A 27,489-nucleotide genomic window follows, 5' to 3' on the forward strand; every position below is an offset into this window, starting at 1 on the left:
AGCATTCGAAAACAAAACCAATAATACTGGCATAAAAACGAGAGAATAGAGAGAGAGAGAGTACATATACATACTCTCATTTCTCTTTGAAAGTGTTTGTTGTGGAGTTAGAGAACCTTAAATAAATTCAAAATTGTAGTTGTCACCCGTTGTTACAACGTGAAGAATTTCCGAAATTCCATATTGTTCCAAATAAGGAATCTAATTTTGTTTTCCTAATTGTTATTACCAATAATATAAAATACCAATAGAAAATACTGCACTTTGTTTTGTCGGCACTTGCATACCCGATCAGAAAGACAAAACAAAAATATAACAGAGGCTGTTAGTTTGTTAAGTGAAAAAATTTTCAGGTTGTGTTTTAAATTTGATCCCGTTAGGTGTTAAAATAACAGAAATTATAACAAAAAATATTCTGCTAATTTCAAACCCATATCAAACTTTGTTACTAACGTATCAGTTTTCTAACAAAATTAGATAGCATATAGGACACTATAACAACAACCATTGTTATAAACAACAGGTTTTGATAGAGACGAAAAAAATGTTAGATTTGTCTCAGAACAACATTATTTCAGGATTTGTTTTTATAACTCTTTCAGATACAATTTTATTTTCAAAAGCATATGGGAAAATACAAAATCGTATCAAATTATGTAATTTGTATCTCGTGTTGATAGAGTTTTGTAATCTTTCAGTTATGCTCTTCTGATCGGGTAAACATATAAATCTAGGTGCTTTTCATGTAGGTACAAACGATCTAAAAGCTCATAAATTCAGCACATCGCCGCTCACTCGTACTTTCGGAACAAAAATAGAAGGTGGATATAAATTCATACTTTTTCCTGTCTGGTACCTCTCGTAGTTCGAGAGTAAATTTATGTGTTCGCGTGCGGTTGGGTTGTTCGATGAGAGTAAAAGAAAGAGAAAAATCATTCGTTTATTTGCATTATTTGCTCGGCACCCTGCAGTTCGTTTTGGTAACCCGCTGAAACATTATTGCTGCACTGGAGCCACCGAACAATGGCGGAGTGCGGAAGTTCACTTGTAGAATAATCTATTTTTGGCCGACGGGAGTTTGCTGGCAGGCGCTTGGTGCCGTTCAATCTACTATATAAAAATGGAATTCCGTAACGCGTGATCTTATTGATATTATTCCCTCCGTCTCTGTGGTGTACAGTAATCATCATTTAAAACCGTTTAAATCAGAAAAATAAGCGGTGACACAAAGGTTTTATAACCGGAAAATGTTCGCAGATGTTCAGGAAATACATTTGGAGAAAAATAATTAGTATCTCATCACTACAATTTGAGATATTATACACAAAACTACGTAAAACATGCAAAATTATGACTTTTCAAGCTGAATTTGCCTCTAAATTAAAATTCAAAGCGATGACATGTGATTCTTTTCTCATTAAAATGTTTGTTACGTTCAGGAAAGACATTCGAGGAAAAATAATTAGTATTTGATTACTAAAACTTGAGATATTATTCACAAAACTACGTAAAACATGCAAAATTATGACTTTTCAAGCTGAATTTGCCTCTAAATCAAAATTCAAAGCGATGACATGTGTTTCTTTTTTCATTAAAATGTTTGTTAATGTTCAGGAAAGACATTTGAGGGAAAATAATTAGTATCTGATTACTACAATTTGAGATATTATTCACAAAACTACGAAGCAAAATTATGACTTTTTAAGCTGAATTTGCCTCTAAATAAAAATTCAAAGCAATGACATGTGATTTTTTATTCATTAAAATGTTTGTAATGATAAGGAAAGACATTCGAGAAAAAAAAATTAGTATCTGATTACTAAAACTTGAGATATTATTTACAAAACTACGTAAAACATGCAAAATTGTGACTTTTTGTGCTAAATTTGCCTCTAGATCAAAATTCAAAGCGATGACATGAGTTCCTTTTTTCATTAAAATATTTGTTAATGTTCAGAAAAGACATTTGAGGAAAAATAATTAATAGCTAATTACTAAAACTTGAAATATAATTCACAAAACTATGTAAGACATGCAAAATTATGACTTTTTATACTCAATTCGTCTCCAAACCAAAACTCAAAGAGATGACATGTAGTTTTTTTTTCATTAAAAAGTTCGTTGATGTTCAAGAAAGACATTCGAGTAAAAATAACATGTATTTGATTACTAAAACTCGAAATAATAATCACAAAACTACGTGAAACATGCGAAATCATGACTTTTCTTACAGAATTTGCCTCTAAATCAAAATTCGAATCTATGATCAGTGATTTTTTTAAGATGAAATTATGGGAAAATAATAAGTACCTGATCATTTGAAATTCAAATAATTTTAATGAAACTACGTGAAAAATGCAAAACCAAGATTTTCAGGCTTAATTTGACTCTAAATCATAATTCAAAGCAATGACATGTGATTTTTTTCAATGAAATGTTCGTTCATGTTCAGGAATGACATTTTACATAGAAGAAATGATAGGTATCTGATTACTGAAAATGTAGATATTATTCACAAAACAAAGCTATAATATATGATTTTTTCCATTGAAATGTTTGTTTATGTTCAAGAAAGGCTTTTGAGTAAGAATAACAGATTTTTGATTACTGAAAATGGACAACAAATTCACAACATTACGTTAAACAAGCAAAATCATGAATATTTTAACTCAATTTGCCTCTAAATCAAAATTCAAAGCTATGACATGTAATTGTTCTTCATTGAAATGTTTGTTAATGTTCAGGAAAGACATTTGAGGGAAAATAATAGGTATCCTATTGCTAAAAGTTGATAAAAGATGATTTTCTGCATACAGAAAAACACATCAAAATTTTTTTTTTGAAATTTATATATTATACATATAATACATGCAAAATTTTGACTTTTTGAGCATGAGCTCAATTCGCCTGTAAATTAATTTTTTTTCAACAAAATGTTTGTTGTTCCTTCAACATCTGCAAATATTTTCTTGCAGAAGAATTTTTGTTTTAATTTGGTGCGAGTCGAGCAGAAAAAATTACATTTCTGATGTGTTCGTAGTTTTGTGAATAGTAACACATTACGGGATTCGAAATACTTTTTTTTTTTACCAAAACTAGATCTTGGGACATTTGGCTGGAGGAAAGGCCGCATTTCATTGGTTTAATCTTTTTTTTTAATTTCTACGTAGTTATGTGGATCAAAACGTTAACTTCTTCTCATACGTGTTCCTTGGACACCAACAAACATTTTCGTTATAAAAATTCACATGTTATCTTTTTAGATGTGATTATAGAGGAGAACTAAGCATGAATGGTCGGGCTAAATTCTTCTTACTTTGATTTATTTCTTCTGAAAGTTACATAAAAAGAGGTTTTACTGTGAACGATTGACGAATGTCCGCTTATCACCCGAGTGTGGTATATTCGGAACTGGGATGACCCCACATAACATTTTCTAAAATAACGACTTCTGGTTTCAGGAAAATAATATAAAGTAGCCAACCATTTCAATACTTCCGAAACTTCCGAACTCCATAAGTCATTTTGAAATCCAAAATGGTGACTTCCAGTTTTTGTAAAACATCCCCAAATCACAAAATGGAATCCAATTCTGTGCGTTCTCAGAATGTTAAAGTACTGAAAATGATGATGGAAATATTTTTGAAGTGAGTTGTGCTAATAATGCAATGAATTATAAAAAATGATTCTTAATTTTGAAACTTTTGATCCCGAGCATCGCCGGGAACGTTCATCTAGTAAATTATAGATTGACTGTTATCGCCGTTTGGATATTCGACAGTTTCCATCCCCCACCTCCCATGAATTAAGCGCGCTCGAAGCAGCACGTGACTATTTCTGCTATCTGTTTAACCAAATTTGTCACTTGATTGCTAGGGTGATAGTTTTTAGAGCTGGCATGATTGGAAAGGGGAAAAATCGGTTTGACGCTTACCTGAGAACAGTTCCAGGAACTTCTCAACTCCATAGCTGCCGGCAAACCGATAGGTTGGATCCTTGACTGCATTTAGATTGTGCACCTTGATGCGTTTGATCATGAAAGTGATGTTGTCCGGTTTTCCGTCGCCGTTGAAATCTGCAAACAAAAGTAAGAAAGAAGAAAATCATAGAATTATCTTGTGGTAAAAAACGCTGGCAGTTAGTGACAGCAGAAGTTTTTCGGATGTGTCACGTACAGGCTTGTAAACGGTCACCATTTTCATTTGATCTCGCTTCCTTAGCGTGCGTCACAGTCGGATTTCGCTCGTAAATGTAAACGACACTCGCGTATCAAAGCGATGTACACTGACAATCGTTAAGCGCTGTTATTTCGACCTATTCTGTCTACTTCGTTCATTTGTGTTGAGAAATATTATTACAAGATCAATGATATAAATAATTTCCAGAATACACGCACTCAACGTGGGTAATTCTCATTTCTAGAAAAAATGTCAAAATACGTTTGAGGAAAATAACGTCGTGATGGCGATACTCATTTGACATGTTTGTTTAAGAATGTATTCAGACAGCGAGCCTTGGTAGCGTCAAAGGAAGAAAAAGACGATTATCGCAGTGAAAAGTGGTTCTACCGTGACCATTCCGACCGTTACTCACGTATCATGAAGTAGCTACACACAGTACCAAAAAATGAAATTTACAACTAAAACAAATGAAAGCACATAGCGGTTTCTAGCACATAAAGTGAAAAATATATATAATTTCACACCGTTAATAATGCACATTACAGAATCGTTTTAAACCAAGTAAATTTGTACGTTAAGTGATGTAAACTTAAAGCTTTGAATATAAATATGCATGCAAATTCACAATATATTCATTTGCATTGCATGTGAATATAATGCCATACGGAATATTACATGGTTTCCAATGCTCCATTCATGTGCATTTAAAAAAATGTAAATTTTTTTTACTGTGCAGTATGAACATTTGAAATAAGGTAATGTTGGAAAACATAAAATGCTAGTCCAAGAGAGGTCCAAAGCAAATGAGTTGTTTGATCGTCTTGGATGATCATTAAAAACACGACTCTCTGCACCAACGTACGAAACCAACTCTTTCTAAATATAAAAACAGATTAAGTACACGTGTAAGCTAATTATCCTTTCACACAACAGTCGGAACCGTGTTAACTATACGATTGGATTATTTAAATGCAGTCGGCAGTGGTTAGCGCCAAGTGTTAAGTAGCATACAACACTACAACAGAACATCATATGAAAGAGAAATTTTAAAGCTAGCAGGTCTTCGCAAGTTGTTAGCCCATCCTTGCAAAAGGAGTACTATGTCTAGCCTGCCGGTAGGAAAACGTTATAAATAAAGGAGTGGCATTTGTTGAATATCTCTGTCTGACTGCCATCGATGTGGATACTGTTTCCATAAGTGGGATGACATATGGTGCTATATATAGGTCAACTTCTTGCTTTTGTGAACTACGTACGTACATAACGAGCGAATGGAATCACAAAGGAATGAAAATTTTGCACATAATTCACAAATAATCGTGTTATATGGACGGAAGCTAAAGGAAGGCCATTTACATTTGGTGTACATGAGTTTTTTAAGACAGGACCGCATCACAGTCATTGTCGGTATGCTAGGTAAATATTGAAATGTTCTTAAATTAATCCTAATGGGTTTGCAAGATTCTTTATTCGCTTGTGTAACAACACGTGTTTGCATTACAGCCAAATGTTTGGAACGAAATGATGGAGACTGAAGAGGGCTTTCAATCAGAACGAATTGAAAATAAAAACAAACAAATCTCGCCTTTTATTTTTAATTTAGTAAAACTTTGCGCCTTAGGATTAATTTTCGAAAAACGTTCATATGCATTCTAGAGTATACTTTAATTAAAGCATTACAGGCCAGACTCTTTCAGTTGTATAGAAAAAATGTCTAAGGACGAACAATTATAAACGAAATGTAGAGGCAATGTTTCTTTCCCACACTTAAGTTTTCTAATTAACATGTCAATATAAGCTGTCAGCTGTCTGGACCTAAGAGTGAAAATGTTCAAACTCTGCCTGACATTCCGTTAGCGCAATTATTTGGTCTCGGCAACCAACTAAACTTTTCTGCCAACGGTTTCTTCTGTCACACACTTTGCACTGTTGACGATCGACAGTCTCGATTGGTTGCTTTAAAGATAACGTTGAGCCCTGTTTTTTTCCGACAATTTTTCTTTGCGTGTTGAAATGGCGGTAGTAGTAGAGAAGGAAAAGTGACTCCGCTGAAGGCTTTGTGTAGCATAGCAAATATTATGAAACAGCAGTATAGGTCACTTCCCTGTTCCACACAAAAAGCAAAGCCTTGGTGCTACATTTCTTCTGTTAATTTATACACGGACTTCGCAGCCAACTCTTAAGTATACAGGACAATTGCGGGGCTAGCGCTACGATCCTACTGACAATTACAGTCTCTCCCGAGCCGACACTCGAACCTACGGTGACTGGCTTGTTAGGTCAGCATCGTACTTAGCGACCATCTGGGATCCCTGTTCCACAAACATTTATGAAAAAAAAACATGGAAAACACCCTCGAAGAAGGAGAAGAAAGAGTCGAGGAACTTTTCGTGCTGAAAATTTTCTCAACTCAGCACTTGGGCACGGTGTATCGTTGTACTTATCCTACACATGCAAAATGTGCCAAAAACAATATCGATAACGAATTCTCTCAAGTAATCTAGTTGATCGAGACCGCTATTAGCCCCAAGGCTAAGCGTGCGATGTTGTTGTTTGTTGGATTGCAATATCGGTTTTTTGAATAAAAAAACCCAAATATGCGTATTTTTGACGCAAATCAGCCTTTTCGTGCGGAAAGGCAATTTTTACGTAAAATTTATGGTAAATTTACCTAAACCATTGAGATGATCCTGGTTCACGTAAATTTACGTTGTTTTTACGTGTTTGCTTGGTAATATTTTCTGTAAGTGTAAATGTATGGTAAATTTACCTAAACCATTGAGAAGATAGATCCTGGTTCATGTAAATTTACGTTGTTTTTACGTGTTTGCTTGGTAATATTTTCTTTAAGTGTACATTCTTTATGCCCTTGCTTGTGAAGATAAGTGTATAGACCATTCTACGAACTGGTCGGGTGGATGCACGGTATTTCTTGTCCCGTTTTTTCTGTTAAAATTTTATTCTTGAATTGAGTTGTGGAACGCCGTGTAGGGTCATTTTTGTTACGCTTAACCTATGAACTCGTTGCTCCGTGCTCCAATTTTTCCACTTTCTGCCGATAACGTTCGTGGTTGTGCTAGATACGTGAACGTGTGGATGATCAGTTTGGTTGGCTTTATGCGGTGAATGGCTGTAGAAAAGAGCGACAAGTATGTGCAAGCACCGCAATGTTGTTGTAATAACTTATTGCATTTTATGTTTTCAGCCACAGGAAGAAGCACAACACAACAGCTATTGATTTGTTATGAATTAGTCTCGAAAAAGTTCATCACTTTTTTTGGGAACACAGTATAACGGACACTTTCCATATGTTTTTCGAATCCGCTTTCATTATTTTCTTACGATTTCTACGTTGAAAATTTGAAAATTTCAGCTATCAGGCAGCTGAAATGTTCAAATTTTCATCACAGACAACCGAGATTTTCTTTACATGCCCTAATACTTTTTGTTGTATTTTATAATTGCATGACCATATCTATATGGTTTGGATGACTTTAAACGGCGTATAGCTATGCAAGGCAGCCATCGATATCATCTTTACATGCCCTAGTACATACTTCTTAAGGTGCCGCCACACGGGCGCTAATTCCCTTAGTTTCTAAGTCATAGTTGATTGTAAAAAGCATTTTTTTCATGATAACGCGGGATTGTACTGTCAAAAGCTATAACATAGAGACCCTGAAGTACTCCGTCATGACCGAATAGTTCATAGCCTACTATTCAGGGATGAAAAAAATGCTTTTTACAATCAACTAAGTCTTAGAAACTAAGGGAATTAGCGTCCGTGTGGCGGCACCTTTATTGTATTTTATAATTCATTTTTATTACTCTCACATCAAATGAACATGATCATGCCTTTTTGTTACATTAATCCAATTAAATCATGGTCATAACACTTATCAAAGTGAATCCAGATCAAAATCCACCCTACTGACAAAAACTCCCTTCCGTGATCTTTAAAGGGATGAAGAGGCATACTCGGTCTCTAGCAAAGCAAAGACTACAAAGGAAAGACGACAAATTTCTTTTTTATATAGGTTTCATGCGGCACTGACACAACTCGACAACAATTCAAAGTTATAAGTTAAACGAGATTGAAAAATTATCGTTTAAAATTACCTTTATCACATCCACGGAAACTATGAGCAAGTTGAAAGCTCTTTTTTACCATCATTGGAGCTTGTTTTTGATTTGAACAATCTTCCATAAATCTTTTTTTTTAGAAATATATATAACAACACTCGAAAAAATTTATTATATTGTGTTTGTGGTGATTTTTCTTGTTTAACCAACATTTATTTGATACGGCACAAGCCTATCGGTGTCGTTGAATTAATTATTTTTCCTCAAAAAATCCAATACTCAAAAAAAAAACAATAAAACAAAGAAAAAATAATTCCGAGGCCGTTACTTTAGCTAATAGGGAAACATTAAAAGATGAGTCAAATAATCAACGCGTTTCAGCAAACCCGCAGCAATGATACACCAGCGGTACTCTGTTCCATCTGCGATATACTGTACTGTTCCCTTAACAAGTTTGTTTCCTTTCAAGACATCAGTTTTAATTAGGTTCTAACAGCAGGTTAGTAAATTGTTTAGGAATAAGTGTTGTTTCGAACTTTTCGAAAAGCCTTTACCTTCGAGACATCAATTAGGTCTAAGTTCATGGAAGCCAACATTATTTAACTTGTTTCGAAGCGAATGACCAAAACATGGTTAAAACCTCGTTAAAATAATAAATAAATAAATAGGGTATCGAACGTCTTCGTCAGTGGTTTTCTTCGGTAGTTTTTCTGCAGCAATCTTATGCAAAAGGGGGCCGAAGAAAACCACTGACGAAGACGTTCGATACCCTAAATAAATATTTCTCCTGTTGAAACTGGGAGACGCTGATTTATTTTATACTGATATAGAGAATGTCACAGTTAATGGTTCGTGTCTATTCATGTTGTCTGCAGGGTTGCCACATTTATATCTGTATTTTTCTTTGAAAATATCTGTATATCTGTATCTCGGGTCAAAAAATCTGTATTAAAAATCTGTATCGAGCAAACTCAGAATGTTGGATGGAAAAATTTTTACTTGCAGAATATATTGAATAAAATTCATTTTTCTCTACGTGATGTTTATACAGGTTTTTGTTAAATTTATTTTTTAAAGTTTTCGTTAACTTAATATTAGGGTTATCTCCTCCTTGGTCTGCAACGTAGCTTTCAGCTTTTAAAATTGAGATCATGAGCTTAGGGGCCATGCAATTTCTGGTTTCAACTGTATGTTAAAAGTATGCGTTCTAAACAAGCAAGAGTGTGAATTTATTAAAAAAATTCTCACAAATGATCTGAAAATTCTCACAAATGATCTGTTACCATCCCGCCTAGTGGTGTTCAACAGCTCAGACCAAGTTAAGTCATTTGTTTTAATAAATTTTTCGGTCAAAAAGTTTTTTCAAGCGTGCGAAATCGCACAAATCATTCGCATCAAATCATTTAAATTTTCCATTTTCACGAACGATTCAAGATTACCTAAAGCTGCCATTATTGTAACAAAATCGTTGAAATCGCACCTCTTTGCAATTTGTTTTACGAGCTTTGCATAGAAATCCTGAAAAATATTTCGAAATATTCATTTTCGCACTTCGTTCAAGTCCCATTCCACTTCTTCTGCATCGATACCAACATGATCCATAACATAACAAAACTTTGAAAATCATATAATCGAATTCTACCTTTGAAATTGATTTCAGTTCGTCGGTATAACAAAAAAAATCTGTAAAATCTGTATTTTTGGCAATATTCTGTAATTCTGTAATACAGATTCTGTATTGCTGTTTCAGTAAAAAAATCTGTAAAATACAGAAAAATCTGTATATGAGGCATCCCTGGTTGTCTGTGCTAGGCATGCTCGCATGTGATTGATTCATTGATAGCGTAAATTTGTCCTTGAAACTTTTTATCAATTTTTACCGCTTAGCAATGAAATAATATTGATAACTAGCGTATTACAAGATTGTCCAAAATTTTATCCATCCAAAAACATATTGGTTATTGTTATCTATCATGTGATTATGCTGTTATTATGGTTTGAAATCTTATGGAGTATTTGCATGTGTCATTTCCAATTTTACAAAATGTACCCTAGTATAATAGGGAACATAGACGAAGTCCAAGTCAAAGCGGGTTCAATGTACTTCTTATCAAGAGTAAGATTTTCCGTACATTTTTGGCTATTGTTTATCAATCGATTAAACTCAATAAAATGCCATTAACAATGTTCAAATCGGATAAGGCTTTGGTGACAAAATGGGTGAGGTAATCAACTTTATCAATTTTCATCAATATATCAATAAGTTAGTTATTGGAATCCTGCTGCAGAAGAAGATACCTTCGCTAAAATAGCAATGGCGCGTCCTACATTCTCTTCGCTACAATAATCATAAGTACTATCATTTCACTTTCAAATTTTGAATTTAGTTGTGGAATCCTGTTGAATATTTTTTATTTTGGACATCTGTGAATTTTACAATAACATAGAGTGCGATGCATTTCAATCAAGCGATGAGAAAAATGCAGTAATATCGTAAGCTCTGGTTACGTTTCTTTTGAATGTTTTAACATGTAGTTAGATATAAAACAAAGTCAAATGTGCAATTTTCCACTGTTATAGTGGCACGTTTTTCGCTTGCCTACAATTTCATCACTTACTTCCAAACCTATAACCGTATTTTTGTTGCACTACTGGCGAAGCTCACAGTTAACGATCCGCTGAGCTCGAAGAAGAAACCTGTATTCAGACCTGCATTTTTTACTCTCAAAGTTGCCAATTTCCGGAAGCTATCCACAATTTGACAGAACGTTTGCTCATGCCGTTCTGTCTTCTGGCCATTTTCAATTCGATGAAACGATGGAAGCTGAATTCGAAAGCGGAAATGGTGCAACCCTGTAGACGGTGGTGTTGATTTGGTGTTTTTTTCGTGAGTTTGTGGAGCAGTGGGGCTATGGGTAAGACGGGTTGATCGCTTTGAATCGATTGAATGCGATGCAATGCGCAATGAGAAAGCATTGGGAGAAAAATTCAATAATAAGTGTCATACTATTCCAATCCGTAAGCGGGGGCCTAGTGTGGTTGGTAACGTATCCGCCAACCACGCTCGACGCCTGGGTTCGAATCCCACCGCCGACATAGGTGTCGATAGTTGTGAGGTGGCGTGATCCACTCACAACCAACCCAACTGGTCTAGATTCAATCCTAGCCGACACCGGGAGATTTTCTGAGGCGAAAAATCTCTGGGATCACGCCTTCCATCGCATGAGGAAGTAAAGCCGTTGGCGCCGGTCCGTTAATAAACGGGTCGTGAGTTAGAGTCCTGGGTGTGGAGTCGCCTCCCTGGGCGTCGGTGATTGGCCACAACAGTGGCGGAACTAGACCGACGGAAAATAAGCGAGAATAAAAAAAAAAAATATTCCAATCCGTAGCCCGATTCTTATGACTACTGTTTGGATCGGTCGAACAGAAGAACTGATTGGATCGGACCGCAGAAAAAAGGAATCGAGCTCGTCTAGCGAAAATGCATTTGTTTGCTTCGGTAACAGTTGATTAGGTATTTAAATTTGTCTCTCTGTTGGTAGCGACGGGTGAACGAAAGCATGAAACTATACTTTGCTTGCATTTCAAAATAGATTAAATTTGCCGTTATTCTCAATGCTGGGATAACGAGAATGGTTTTTCAGGTTTGCATTTTTTTATGATTCACTACTGTCGAGAATTCAACCAAAGATGTCAGTATGTTGCTACTGGTGTACTCTACTTTTGGAGATTCGCATTAAACTGAGTAGGTGTGAAAGTTTCGTTTTGAAGAGTAACTACTTTATCCTTCACCAGCTCATGCCAAGATTTATTGCAGGCTTCATTTTCACCAGTTGAAACGGGGGAATTTTTGCCTTTCTTCTATGATAATCACTGTGAAATTCTAAACGAGTCTCAACGGGTCGAATATCTTATACCACTCAACCCAGTTTGATGGTTGGAGTATTTCCTTTGTGTATATGTGTATGTATGTATGTATGTATGTATGTATGTATGTATGTATGTAATGGGGTGGCATTGCGCAGCTCGATTCGAACGATTTTCGCTATTTTCGAGTAGGTCACATACTGCCAGTTATGCTTTAAGCTTAAAATGAGCTGTCATTGTCATTTGTCCTGCGGCTCATCTTACCCGCAAAGTCGAAAAAAATACGAATAACGAAACATTACGCCCCCCAGCGATCATTTAGTTTTGTTCGAGTTGCTCGAAACGAAATGCGCAATGTCACCCATGCTTTCCAATACCACTTACTTTTTTCATAGATGACTTCTAAATGATTTTCGTAGTTTAGTGTAAATGAAAGGTCCGATTTCTCTATTGAATTTATTTATAATCTTAATGAAGTTAGTAAAATTTGCCTGTTCGAGTTTGACTGTCGATATTAAATTAATGATAGTATCTATTGTATAATTTAAGTATTGGAACATAATCCATAGAAAGAATCTGACATTCAACTGCGCTGTGTTTTCATTGTTTTTCGACTTTAAGGCAATTCTCAATTTTAGCGTAAGCCTTACATAAAACTCGAACAAACAAAACGCGCCGTTCTCCCAACATTCACGCGCTTTATTTCGTTTGCGAATGATTGCTACCGTCTTGAAAATCGGTCACGTTTTGCCTGGAGCCTCCTCGTTCCTTCAACGCGCCATGCAGCAGTCATTTCCGCTTCGACAGGAAAATTTTTCTGTTTATTGGCACATAAAACACTACACAGTGCCGCTGCTACTGCTACTATTTCCCCATGAAAACCGTACTAGCGCGCTCGTCTAACTGTTTTGGCATATGCACGAAGGCACCACGATGTGTGTACACTATAGCTGCACATGACAATTCGGCAAAACTGCTGGCATTTGCTCTCCGGTTCAGATCATTATTGGTGCCAATCCGTAAACACTAAATGGATGCTCAATCGACATTGCGACGCGATGCGACATCAAAAGAAAAAAATGTTTTTTTATTATTCGAGAACACTGAAATAAGGAATACAATTCATCGCATCCCCGATCTTCTCGATATACTAGAGATATAGAATTGTTTAGTTTAAGTTTTGTTTCATCAATGCTACTGAAACAGGTGAATTTATGTTAGCATTAAATTATATTGTGTATTAACTCAACTTCAAGTAAATGAATTTGTCTCTTTACTTTCAGTTCACATTCACGATCGAAACTAAATCGAAGTGTATTTTCAGTGAAAATCCCTCACAGACACTCTTTATCAGTTTAAAACACTGGGCGGCTCCACCAGAACGGAAAACATGGGGTCGCATGGTTAACAGTGCAGAGAGTTGGGGAATTGATCGTTCAAAACACTGGGAGGCTCCACCAAAACCGAATATATGAGGTCACATGATTTACGGCGCGGATGATTGCAGTTAGTTTCTTGAAATATTGTGAAAACAAACACTTGATAATACTTAAAACAATTTTGTGTTGGTTTGAATTTTATCGAGCAGGGCAATGTTTTTTTTATGATCCGTAAAACAAAACTCCTATAACTATCTTTCTTGCCCTCATAAGGAACTAAGAATTTGAAGAGAATTATAATATTCGATTTATAATTGTTATACTTCGTTGGCAATACAACATATTAGACAGTTGAAAATAAAACCATTTTGTTGCGAAACTAACAAAAATTTAACTCCTGTAAACAACTGACGTATGCCCACGGACCATTATTTCATCTTTACGGACAGTCTCAGTTCCATTGAGGCTCTCCGATCGATGAAAGATGTTAAGCACTCTCCGTATTTCCTGGGGAAAATACGGGAACATCTGAGTGCTTTATCCGAAAAATCTACTCAGATTACCTTAGCGTGGGTCCCTTCTCACTGCTCGATACCGGGTAATGAGAAAGCGGACTTTTTGGCTAAGGTGGACGCAACAAACGGTGATATTTATGAAAGACCAATTGCCTTTAATGAATTTTTCGCATTTGTACGTCAGAATACGATCATCAGTTGGCAAAATTCTTGGACCAAGGGGGAACTGGGAAGGTGGTTACATTCCATAATCCCCAAGGTATCGACGAACCCGTGGTTCAAGGGGTTGGGTGTAGGTCGGGATTTCATTTGCGTGATGTCCCGGCTTATGTCCAATCACTATAGATTTGACGCGCATCTCCGTCGTGTTGGGCTCGGGGAGAGTGGTATCTGTGCCTGTGGTGAAGGTTATCACGACATAGAGCACGTTGTTTGGTCATGCCCTGTATACCGTGACGCCAGGTCTAGATTAATAGTTTCCCTGCAAGCCGAAGGTAGGCAGTCGGCTGTTCCTGTTCGTGATGTCTTGGCGAGCCGTGACCTATCCTACATGTCCCTTATATACGTTTTCCTGAAATCCATCCACGCCCCAGTTTAGTCCTATCCCCTTCCGCCTACATCCAACCAAACGACAAGAACACGTTAAGACCCCGGATCCGGAAACAGCAACTAGACCCGCACGATACTCTCAGGCCCCGAGGGAGACAACCCAATATGCCAGTCCGTAATATCTTGGCCCAGCAGCGGAACATATTCAATATGCTGCTTACCTATGGCGATGGAAAACCATCAAACAACAAATCAGTGCTTTTCATGCAAAACATTCTAGCTTAAGTTAGATTTAGTTTCAGCTCGTAGTCGGCAGCGAGGATAAAAAATTTGCTCTTAGTTATTAAGATACTTTAGAAAGTAAGCTACCAGATATAATTGGCGCCGTTAAACATTGAATTGTATTTGTGCCGTGTCAAATAAACTATAGATGAGGAAAAAAAAAACAACTGACGTAACAAGTAGCACTTGCATGTACAACTCAAGCAGTATTTATAACGTGAAATTCATTTTACTACGTTCTCCGTTAAAGACTGTCCGTACCTTTCAAACTGAATACTCAATTTCTCGCTGCAGAGAATCGGGAAAGGTGAAAAGATACCAAAAATTGTGACGGTTTTCGGTAGTTGTTGAAAGGAAGCCACATTCAAAAGTGTTTCGATCCTCTGGTTGTTATTTATTTTCTGGTTGTGATTGTCTGGTGTGAAAGGGATGGTAGTCCCAACTAATGGGATCAATCAAAGCATTTCTGTTTAATGTGCCTTCTAGTAATTCTATTTACCGCTTGCGTTTTCACCAAACGCTCACTGCATTCATCAAACTTCATTTTTGTACACATGTTCAATTCTCATTTGGAAATAATGCTTGAACTGAATAGGTGACAAACTTCACAAGGCTCATTCAAAGCTGTTAATTCCATCTGAAGGCGAACCAAATATCGGCTATCCGGAATACAATTTTGGATTGACCACTCTATTTAGAAAAGTGTATATCTAGAATGATCTATCAGACTGGTATTGAAGGTATTTGTTAATAATTAAAACATATATATTCGATATTTTGCGACATCGAACTGAATTAATTGATAAGTAACGATTTAATCGCATAATAATTTTTAACAATAGAAGTGGTTATTGCCGATCCGGAATTAGTATTATTCAGTTGAACTGTAAACACCAATCTTTTAACAAAATATAATATATAAATGGTGTGATATAACCAAATGATTGGTTTGTATTATGTGTATTGCTTTTATTTTAAATCGGGGATCTGTGCTTATTTAGGAGCAACCATGTTACTTGGGTACTATCACTAGTAAATTGACGTTAAGTTAAAAACATAGTGAAGAGCTTTTGTTGCTCCTAATAAACCTTGCAATATTATGCGTGAAGCGATTTTATCGAGATAATTCTATCGATGAAATATTTAGCTGCTAATTTCAGAAAAGTTTCAAGGTAATGAAATAATAGCGCAATAGATAACGTGATCACAAATAACGTGTTACACAAGAATAAAACGACAGTTTCAATTTATTGGATGAGATTCAGTCTTATGAATAATTGACACACAATAAATATTTTTTGAACTCCTGTTTTTTGTTTTTCTGTTTTCATGTTTTTAGAATCAATCGTTGTATAATGTTTAGTTTACAAAACTTATCCAAGTATTCCGTTACGGCGATGCAAGCTGTAGTAGATGTGGTACTTAAATGAACTGCGTTCTCCCGTTTTCGGCCACCTCACATCCTGCATGGCAGTAACCTCCACATTCACCTTCCGGAGCTCTCTAGCCAGGATACCTGCACGTGCCGGTTCGAGTAGAGTCCTCACATTCCAAGTACCGAGTTTCCAATAATCGTTTTTCGTACGCCTAGGTCCATGCCGATTATTCTGTTCCGTATTTATATCGGAATTGTTCGTAGTATTTTACTTTCGGTATGCTGCCTTACTACGGCTGCGATACCTAGTCTCGCGACGGGACTACCGTCTTAGATATAGCTGGCGAGGCACCGCGTTTCGTAATTCAGCCGCCCGCTCCGAGTCAGACGCTGTTGTACGCCGCCCCTAACATGGGGATATAGCCGCGTACGATCCCCGTTCCCAGTCAGCATACGACCATAGTTTTAACCGGGGGTTGGTTACGCGATATCTGCTGAGGTTACTCCTATCCCGGTCGGCACCTCGTGGAGGTTGGAATAGGAGTTGCTGGACAGAGGTGAATGACCACAATGGGGTCTCAAGTGTCATGTGTCCAGTCGTTTACCAACCTTCCCGCGATGACACCTAGCTTTATTTTAGCAACAACACAAGCAAGCATTCTGTGCAATCAAAATCTGTCTTGGCCGTCTAATTTACGAAGTGTGAAAACAGCTTTTACAGTGTGTGTTGTCTGGGTGCTCAATTCTCCCCTGTCGGGGCAGCCAAAGGTTGCGATCAGCATATCCGCTTTTGAACAGTAGACTGCTTTCCTCAAGGAAACTATGCATTCAGGTTGAAGATAAATCATTATTCCGAAAGGTCTCGAGCGCTAGGCTTTGGAAGTAAATTAAATGCTTTTTTATTCTGTTTAATCACTGTTATCGTATTTTTATGGACGAATCAAAAGCAGATATTCCTCCAAAAGCACGTTTGCACGAAAATTCAAAAATATTACACTTTGTTTAGAATATTAGAAAGGTGGTTAGTTCGACTTTACTGTAATAATTTTATTCGATTCATCAATCAGCATGAACAGAATTGTGTCGTCTTCTAGATGCACAGTTTCAACATAATAAAACACGCAGCAGTGAGCAAAAGAAATTGCCTGACACTCCAAGCCGCAACACGGGTTATATCCATCGGCCTATTTGCGCTGGTTACAAAAATTAAATGCGAATTACGGAATCTTTCGTCTAAAGAAGATGCGAGAACGTGGTTAAGCTCAACAAAAGGGCGGAGCCTATTTCAGAGCACCCTTTAGTTATAAAGGAGTGCTTCTGGTCTAAACTAGTGACATTCTTTTGGTGAAAATAGAGACGGACGGATGGTCCAATATTTAAAGTAGAGTAACGGATTGCGGCAGTATCAGCAGGCTTTTCGAATTTGCTTTCGGCTTAAACAAATCACCGGTTGGTCATATGTCTCAGCACCAGCGCGGTTTTTTTCAGTGTGTATTGTCAGAGTGCCTTATTCACCCACTATCGGGGCAGCATAAAGGTTGCGATCAGATTTTGAACAGCAAACTGCCCTTCTCAAAGCAACTAAACATATAGGATGAATAAGTTATTCTCATACAGTAGAATCCCCTAGCGTTTGTTCAGTGAAAAGTTTCTTGATTTGAGCAAGCAATAGTAGATTTTATGACTGAATAATGAAACAATCTAAACAATGCATTTCTTACTAGTATGCGTAGTTCTACGTCGGTTATGCGGTCGTGTCTTGGACACTACATCTTACTTTTCTTTTAACTTTTTTGTTTCGAAGATGGGTCGTTTCGTATCAGACTAAAGTCCTTGAAATTCGAGTTTTTTGAATGTCTAAAAATAAGGTCGCATTTAGAAGGCAACAATGTTCAGCATATATTTGTATGTTATTAAAACAGAAATTCTTAGAAGACACAAACAAGATAGGCTCTACACATACTGAGTGATTGCCAAATAGAACTTTAAATCGTGTTTTTTTATTTGCCCTCCAAATACTCGTTTTACTGACATACTATCTTCAGAAAATATTTGGTTTAATGACAGCAATTTTGTTCTTTTAGAAAAAATATGCACCGTAGGACCCATCTCTCAGCTGGTCTCATGGTACGATGCTGGCATAACAAACCAGTCTTCGCAGGTTCGAGTCTCGACTCGTGTGAGACTGTTCGTGTCAGTAGGATCGTAGCGCTAGCCCCACAATTGTCCTGTACACTAAAACAGTTGACTGCAAAGTCTGTGTATAGTAAAAAAAAACAGAAGGGCGAGTTCCGAAACGGAATGTATCACCAAGCATTTGTTTTGCCAACACGCAAGACGTAAAAAAAATCAAGAAAAAAAAAACACAAAAATATAACAAAGTGAATATCCCAAAAAAAAAAAAACCCTATTAAAAATTTGAATTTTTTTCAACAAATAATCGCGATACAAAAAAAGTAATAGCATAATAGGAACATCTGTATAATGTTACACCTAATGGTCAATTAAAATGGTTGCTTTTTATGCTTAAGTTACTCAACTGTTAAGTTTTTCAGAATAAAAGGTGTATAACAGAGCAGAAATTTGATATTGTATTATTCAATTGCAGAGAAAAACAATAAAAGGCTTTCGGAAACCTTGTCCTGTGATGCTGCAAAGTAACATTTTAATATGTAAAGTATGTAGTAAATGTTTTTACAATCTTCAGCAAGCCAGATTATGGTCTCTGTATTTTGGGATCCATAAGAAATTTTGCTCTTATAATTTCAACCTCAGCAGTAGTAATGTTACATATTTACCAAATTGGATGTCGTTGAAATGGTCACAAAAAAGCATTAAGAAGAGAAATTAGATCATAACCAAAGCGTATTCTGATAGCCAACAAAAAACAGTTCGCATCTACTATCTGTATTTCTGACTAGTGTATTGTATACAATTTCTGGATATCCTTTGAGTAATGCTCTTCGCATTAAGTCTGTTAAAAAACATGTCAAAATTGGTGCGAATTGGAAGAATACAATAAATGCAAAGGGGCGAAGTTTCACGTGTAGGACTAATTTTTGCTGTCTGCTATGCTTGATATGCCGTACACAAATGGCCTTGATCAGCCAATTTATTATATTTTCTTATTTCTATTTATTGGAACTCGCTTTGCTTCAGTTCAGTTTTATTGCACGTCGAACAAACGAACCAAACCACCTCGAGCAATTGAATGCATACCGTCGAGATACATTTCGATTATTCCATTATGCACACTCCATCAAATCTCTTTCAGTCGTTCATTAGTAATTGCTTCGTCAGTACCACCCGGCCCACCCTGCCTGTGCACAAAAGATTTGTTAAATCGTTCTGACTGATTTTCACACCTGAGACGAATGCTTGGAGATGGTAAGACGGAAAATGGCAGATAGCAATCAACTGTGCGAAAGATGAACAATCATGGCCCAAGCAAAACAAAGTAAAAGCCTAGATTATTCTGTCTGCAATCACCGATGGAAGGACTCTTTCGTGTATTTCAAATTAACATGGATTTCACTGTTCATTACACCGCGTTAATGGGCTGTGCGTGGTATCCGATTGATCTTCGGCTGCTGACAGTTGAAATACTTAACCCCCGTAGGGCACTCAGTTGAATGTAACTTTTGAAATCACTCTCACAGGTGAATTCATTCTGAAGGACACTTTCGAATAATGTTATTTCAAATTTTAATTGAACCGTCATGAAAACTTCACTAACAATCTGATCAGAGCGACCACTCAACTGTAACATTACCGTTAGCTTGTATTTCATTGTTTTTTTTTTGTTTATTTTGAACACCATTTACATTCTAATCGAACGGATTAAGTGCAGTGGACGCTTATGGCCACCGAATTGAACGAGAAAGGCTTTTACATACATCACTCGGTCCGATCGAAAGTGCTCCTGATGAAAAGTGCTGAAGCGTTGTTATCGGACGAAACGATTATCGAAACCGTTAACAGTTCTGAGATACACATTTCATTATTGATACGTTTACATTTTCATGCTGCTGTAAATGAAAGTTTTTAGTTAGGGTTGCCAACTCCGGCAGGACGGGTATAATCGGTAGGAAGTACACGTGGCCAAATGGAATAAGTGTTGAATACACGCGAGGTCGAATGTGTGAATAGAGTCCAGCTAAACTAAAACTCGAACACAAAAAATGGAACGTAATTTGTAAATACGATATGGTTACAACCAATCATCAATGTGTTTCAATAATATATTTTCAACTCCAGTGAAATTCTGAACGATGTCTGCATTAAATTACACTGGGGTCTTTTTTTACGCGGTTGATTGAACCGCTTTTTAGGGGTGAGATTAGATGTACTTATACTGAACTTATTTGATACCGCGTACAAATAGTCTTACAAATCACATAAAAATAATCCGTGTTATTGTAAAAAAATCGCGTTCAATAAAACGTATAAAAATAAACCGCGTAAAAAAAGACCCTGGTGTACTTTGAATGAATTCCATCAACGAGAATACTAGCTAACATGGTAAAATGGGTATCTAGCTAATTTTTTAGACAAGACTTGACAAAACCCCGAAATTATTGACAAACAAAATTGGAAGATAAGTTGAATATATTTTTAAAAAATCTAGCAAATATTGGTAGAACATACCGACCGTTACCGTTACCGATAGCAAACAACGTAAAAATCAGCTGTACTAAGAATATATCTTGCACAGCATCAGAAAAAAATCTCATTTTTATAAACCATGCAGAAGATCTACTCTATTCACAAGAATTCACATGCTGTATATAAATCAACAGAAAGCTAGCATATGTTGCATAGAAACCATTTGCTAACAGAAACTAACCGTGCTGAATGGCACACGGAACAATTCCACCATTGAAAAGCACGTGTGTACTATATTTCCAGATACAGACTACTTGCAGACATGACGAGCCTTCTTACTGCCTGAGCTGAGAACACTGTAAGCCGAGCCACCAAATCAACCAAGCACTCAACGCAAGAAGTTAATCCGTCAATCATTGCCTCTATTTGTCGAGCGGAAAATGATGTTTATTCATCGAAATTGCTTTCCATATAGTGGAGCGTCTTTCTTTTTTCCTACACTCTATTTGTGGCTTACGTTTTACTCGACAGCCTAACAGAAGAAAAAGATTTACGCACACCCACATACTCAGACATGAAGACACACCACCCACAAGCAGTTGTCTTTTTGGGACTGAGGGCTGTAGCTGGAACCGACTGAGAAGAATTATCTTTTTTTTTCTTTTTCAATGCACAACAGCATAAACTATCAGCAGCGAAGGTCAAAAATCATTTTTTCAACACACACACACAAATCAGGGCATATGTTGAAAAATAGAAGTTACATTTTACATTGCACTACTATGCTCTTGTCGGAATTAATACATACGGGAAGGATTTTGTGAGTTAGTTTGGACACAATAGCGGAAGCCATCAGCAACGAAAGCAGCACAAACACACTAGAATCAAAATAAACCCGGGCGCTTAGTGTATTTCCTCTACACACATGTGTGCCATTCGCGGATAGGGTAAACTGTTATCTTACACTGATCTGCTGAGGAACCATTGTGATTGATAAATGAAACAGAATACGAGTCAGATCAGGAGCGGATGCAAAAGTGGAGAAGGACACAAGGGTGCGGCTTTTGTGTGACGGTAAACTGCTTAGCAGAAGAACAGGTACTTGGTCACACTTCAATCTGTTCTCTCCTTGGGGTCGAGTAACAATCTCTTCAAGTAATGCAGCTTACCGGTTTGATCGAATGTGTGTATCGTGAATTGTTCGAACAAATGTTACTAATAATTTCAACTCATAGCTATATAAAATCATTTTTGTCATCAATCTGACAATTTGCAATACCCGAGCTGCACTTGCAACAGCTTTTAAAATGATATCAATCAATGCGTGTTGCTTTAAAGCTTTTTCAGTTTGTGAAAATTCAGTTGTTTACGTGTAGTAATTCGTTTCTAGTTCGTACATTAGTTATTCGTAAGCAGTGCTTTGCTCTGGAATCAGATTCCAATTGCATATTTCATGATGCTTTGAATTAACAAAAATGTCGCATCATGCTGTTTCATAGAGATTTTCTTTCTAGGAATGTAATTGTGCAATTACAATGAATGGCATCATCGTGGTGAGCCATGTCTTCAAGAATGTCACTGAACAAATTAATAGTACCTATATGAGCTGACCCTTCAAACTTCGTCCCGCCTATTTTTTCTTTTTATTTAAATAGTTTTTAACATTGAAAGCATGGGAATTCTCAATTGATACCACATACTACTTAGATTGACCTTGTGATTTGTTTATAGTCTGCAAATGCAATTTGAAATTGGATACGTTCAAACTCAAAAGGCAAATCGTGTTTAAAGTACCGTTATTTGTAATACACTGATTTTTGGATTTTTGTTACATCAAATGCATTGTTGCATTCGAGAATGACCGCAAATGATAACAAACTACTACGATAGACTATCACCAATGAAATAACTATCTGAAAATAATATGATAACCCTAAAAAGATCCAAAAAGGCATCTGGGGCCAATTTTTGGCTACTGTGCATCATACCGATTACGGAAATACCAATATTGGATGGTATTCAACCATTTTAGGCTGTTGTTCAGAAACCGGATGTCGGCATCTTGGACTTAAATAGACATGTGGAGTCAATAAAAATCATGCCGGTTCCGGAAACACCCATATTGGAAGATTTACGGCCATTTTGAGCTGTTTTTCATGAACCGCAAGTCGCCATTTTAGAATTCAAAACGGTGTCTGGGGTTGATTCAAGGCTTCTGTGCATTACACGATTACAGAAACACAAATTGGGTGGTATTCGGCCATTGTGGTTTGTTTTTCAGAAACTAGGAGTCGCCAATTTGGAATTCAAAATGATCTCTGGGGTCGATTGTTGGCTTCTGTGCATCGTTGCAATCATTTTGAGCTGTTTTCCGGAAAAATTGGTTGAAATATGTGTTTCGTTTATGTGGGACCCCCACCCACCTTTCAGAGTAGGGAGGGGTGTCAAATAATCATAAAAATATTCTAATAATCATAAAAATATTCTTTGTTTGGTTCCATTTGCCTTCCATTTGGTTCTTGATGCGGGACCCGCAAGAATTATTGCTTCAGCTTTAAACGTGTTACGTCATGAACGACATCGCATCAGAAAAACAAACAGAAATTTCGCGAACATTCAATTGCGAGAACAATCGAGCATCACAACGAAAACACAAACAGTGTAGAAAACAAATAAGTGGAAAGGGAGAAGCGAAAACATAAGAAACGAAGTGAAGTTAACAACATCCTTTTGTTGTAGAAGATTCAAGAAAGTAACCATCGGTGTATTTTTTCATGTGTACAAGAGACAGGAACTACGAAAGCATCAGTAAAGTGTTATTAGAATCTAGTGGAAGTTGAGTAGTTGTAATAAAGTTAACGGTGTTGAAGTTAGTTTTTGTTTAACTTTCCAAATCCAAAATAAGTACGATCAAACAAGTTATGTAGAACTTTGTGTTTCATTTGTATGGGAGCTCTCCCCTTCCAGAGGAGGAAGAGGTGTCGTACCACGATAGAAATGATTGCTGCTCCCAAAAGCTTTTGCGTGCCAAAATTGGTTCTATTAGCTTGATTAGTTCTCGCGTTATGCAGAAATTTGTATTTTATTTGTACGAGACCAAGTAGGAAAGGGTCTCGAACTACCAGTAACTTATTTTTATTTATATGGGACCCTGCCTTCCAGAGGAGGAAGAAGTATCAAACTACCATAAAAACATGTCTTGTCCCCTAAAACCTCCTAATGTGAAATTTAGTTTCATTTGCTTAGTTAGTTCTCGAGTTATATTGAGATTTGTGTTTCATTTGTATGGGACCCCTTTCCTTCCACAGGATGCAGAGGTATTGTACCACAATAGAAACACTTTCTGCTCCCAAAAACTTCTTTGTGCCAAATTTGGTTTGACTTTGGTCACGAATATTCCGCTTTGATAATACTAAACATTAATGTAAAATTTCAGAATTGAAAAACTGGCAACAATGCGATCTAAATGTTGTGCCCGTTTGTACTTTACGTAAAATTTTAGAAACATCAGCTGTTTTCACCAATTTAATTTAGTTTCTTTGCTTTTGGATTTCACGCCTAATTTTTACTTGTTACTTTAACAGCAATAACTAAAAACTCTCTCTTTTGTTACAAATTTGTTGAATTTTTGTATGCACTTCCTCACTGCGACCAGAATCGTTAATCTATTGTGAGGTATGCCCGTGCGTCTGCCGCTATTGAGAAATGGCATGCTTATTTTTTTATCGGTGCTTGTGTGTAATGGGATTTTACCCTTCCTTTTACACGCTTACTGTTCTACTATACCGAGCCTCGTTCCTCCTGCCAAATATCACCAATTATAATTTCCTGGAGAAGTTTAGCCGTGCGTCCTTTTGGCCAGTTTTATTGAAAAGAGGGACTTATTTTTTGTTGAGAGGAAGTCACGAAAGGTATTGTAGATTTCAGCGTGAAGGACGGGTAACTGATGAAGAGCCTGAGAATAAACCCATGCTTAAGTCCTTTTTGACATAAGATTCGAACCCACGATCCACTTGACAAACCGGACTCTATAACCTTGCGGCTACGCAGCTCCCTAAATTTGTTGCTTAAAAAGCAATTAAAAAAATTTTCTGCTAAAAAACAACGCATACTATCACACAGTTCACGTTACTAGTTTTTTCCATCTCCAATTCATCCGGCGTACGTGCATTAGTTTATTCGTCGTACGCATACGGAGAGTGAAGAAAAAGAATGACAAGAGCTTCAAGGTATATTTTTTTCTCTGTCATTCAGTACGAGAGATACCAAAACACTCGTTTCCTTGCAAAAGGATGCAACTTCATCGCGAAAAAAACTCATTCGGACCTGCTCTGCCCATAATCGCATAATTGTAACATTTGCAAAATTGGTTGTTCGAGAAAATGACACTTTTATATTTTGACCTTAAATGCATTGTTCCCAATATATTTTTGCAAATAGACGCTTCAAATAACTTTAGTATCATGAAGAAAGCACTACTTTACACTATGTATACATTGAACATTACTTTTTAAGCCAAATTAGTTAAAATTTTTGCAATGATACTTCTATGCCGTCACTTTCAAGGTACTTTAGGAATATATCACAAGGGAAATGAAGTTTTTTTTGTTTTCAACAAGCATGAGCTGAACATAAGAAACGGATCATCGGTGGTTGGCTACCGGACCAGAATAACCTCCGAGTTTCAAAGGATCCAGTTGTGGATTTGGATGGAAGCTTTTTTGACAAAAGACTTGAAAAAGTTAAGTAGTGTGACAATTATGCGGTTATTTACGCTATGTGACAAAACAACTTGGTATTTTTACGACTTTTTCCAAACAAACATAAGTATATTTTTTCAAATGTAAAAACACATACTATTTCAAGCATTTTCCAATAAGAAGCACGAAATCCATAAAATGTCGAATGTTACAATTATGCGATTAGAGGTAGGCTGCTTGCCATTATAAAACTTTTGCCAAACTTAAAAGCTTATATTCGCATTTCCGGCAACTCTGGCAATGCGTCGTACACAAATTACGTAACGCCAAAAATCTAGATTTCAGGGGGTAGGGGGACCCCCTATGTAACGATAGGTAACGTTCGACATGACTCCCCCCCTAAAATTACGTAACGCTGATCAGTCTGACCCCCCCCCCCCGAAATTTTCAATTTCGAGTAAACATCACAGTTACGTAACTTTCTCTACTACCCCCCTCCCCCCTACGTAACAATAAGTAACGCTGACTCAACCCCCTCCCCCCCCTTAATGCGTTACGTAAGGTAGGTAAGAGTACCTGGGGTAATAAGTCCCGTTGAGGCAAGATGCACCCCTTCCAATTTACAATGGAGAATTTCAAAAACAAAATAATAATTGTATTATTTGAATCTATGTTTTTTTGTATAGTCAACCTGTCAATTTGGCAACACTACAATGTCAGAAAATGTAAATAAATACAAAAAAAAGTTTTCGTTGCATACGTTGAGTGTTTTTAGCTCTTCAATTTTTGTTTTCCACCAGCGAAAAGTGTTATTGCATCGAATACCTATATGTCGAGCATTTCTGATGAAATATCGGTAAGTTTCAATGAAAATTACCGTTATGTAACCAGCAACATTCTTTTGTCTCGTTCAGGGCATAACGCTTCCCGTAGCTCGGGGCAAAAGATTCTTTGTAAAAAAATTTTTGCTTACTTTTCATCCCGTTCCCAGCATTGTTCTGAAGTCTAGTCGGCGGTCATGGACCCTTGAATAGCTACGATCGGTGCTAGTGGAAATCAAAAACGGTGTTTCCAAAAACCATGCCGCTCGAGTGTATGGAATTCCGCAGAAAAACCAGAAATTCCGCAGAAAACTGCGTGGACGGTGTGAATTTTGCCTCATTTGCATGGTGGTTCTTGTCTCTTTGTTGCGGTGCATTTTACCCCAGCAATAAAATGTGTGTTTTGCATTTTCTATAATGATTTGGCATCAGATGCGAGTTTGAACGAATAAATAAGGGTAAGTGTATTAAAAAAGGGTTAAAAAAGGGTTCCTTGGTTACTCTCCTTTCATTTTCAATAAGTTACTCCATCATCAAAGGTTTCCTGCAGCATGAAACATTTCTCTATTAGTGTCGGTGCACACGAAAGGTTATAAATCTGACATCTATCGTGGGATTACTTTATTGTCAGCTGGGTCAAAAACTTCGAAATCATGCTGAAGAATGTGTTGTTCAAGTCTTTCAGGAGTTTGGATTTTATCTCGAAAGCTTTGTGGATACTAACCAGTGTGACGGCACGATAAAAGAGCTTTGATAGATATGACTGGACAAGATGCCTCGCATCCCAGCTTCTATCCGCTTTCTTCAATCATCACGAATGCGCTGTTTTTTAACAGTTCGAAACATAACTAAAACCAAATTATCAATAAAATACAATTTAAGGAGAAACAGTGTTGAAGTCACAAACGGCCGACTTCGAACCACCAATTCGAGTTTTCAGAAGCACTCGGTAATATAGAATGCGTTCCCTGTAAAAATGCTATTTTATGTTTGCTTCAACGCAACAAACTTAAAATAGTGGTTCCACAGGTAACGCATGAACTATTACCGAGTTATGTGCCTTTGAAAATTCGAAGTGGTGGCACGATGTCAGCCATTTGTGGCTTCAACAACGTTTCACCTTGAACTAGAA

At 36.8% G+C, this 27,489-nt stretch overlaps 1 protein-coding gene across 1 annotated transcript in view; it reads right to left on the bottom strand.

Moving 5' to 3' along the window:
• The window catches only part of LOC129718886 (uncharacterized), a 380,634-nt gene that overhangs the window by 77,210 nt on the left and 275,935 nt on the right, over window positions 1–27,489 (bottom strand). Inside the window, exon 7 of the mRNA XM_055670083.1 lies at window positions 3,935–4,075. Coding sequence (XP_055526058.1) covers window positions 3,935–4,075 — 141 coding nt within the window. The remainder of the gene's footprint in view (window positions 1–3,934; window positions 4,076–27,489) is intronic.

The sequence above is a fragment of the Wyeomyia smithii genome, chromosome 1, assembly GCF_029784165.1.
Source record: "Wyeomyia smithii strain HCP4-BCI-WySm-NY-G18 chromosome 1, ASM2978416v1, whole genome shotgun sequence".
Classification (NCBI taxonomy): domain Eukaryota; kingdom Metazoa; phylum Arthropoda; class Insecta; order Diptera; family Culicidae; genus Wyeomyia; species Wyeomyia smithii.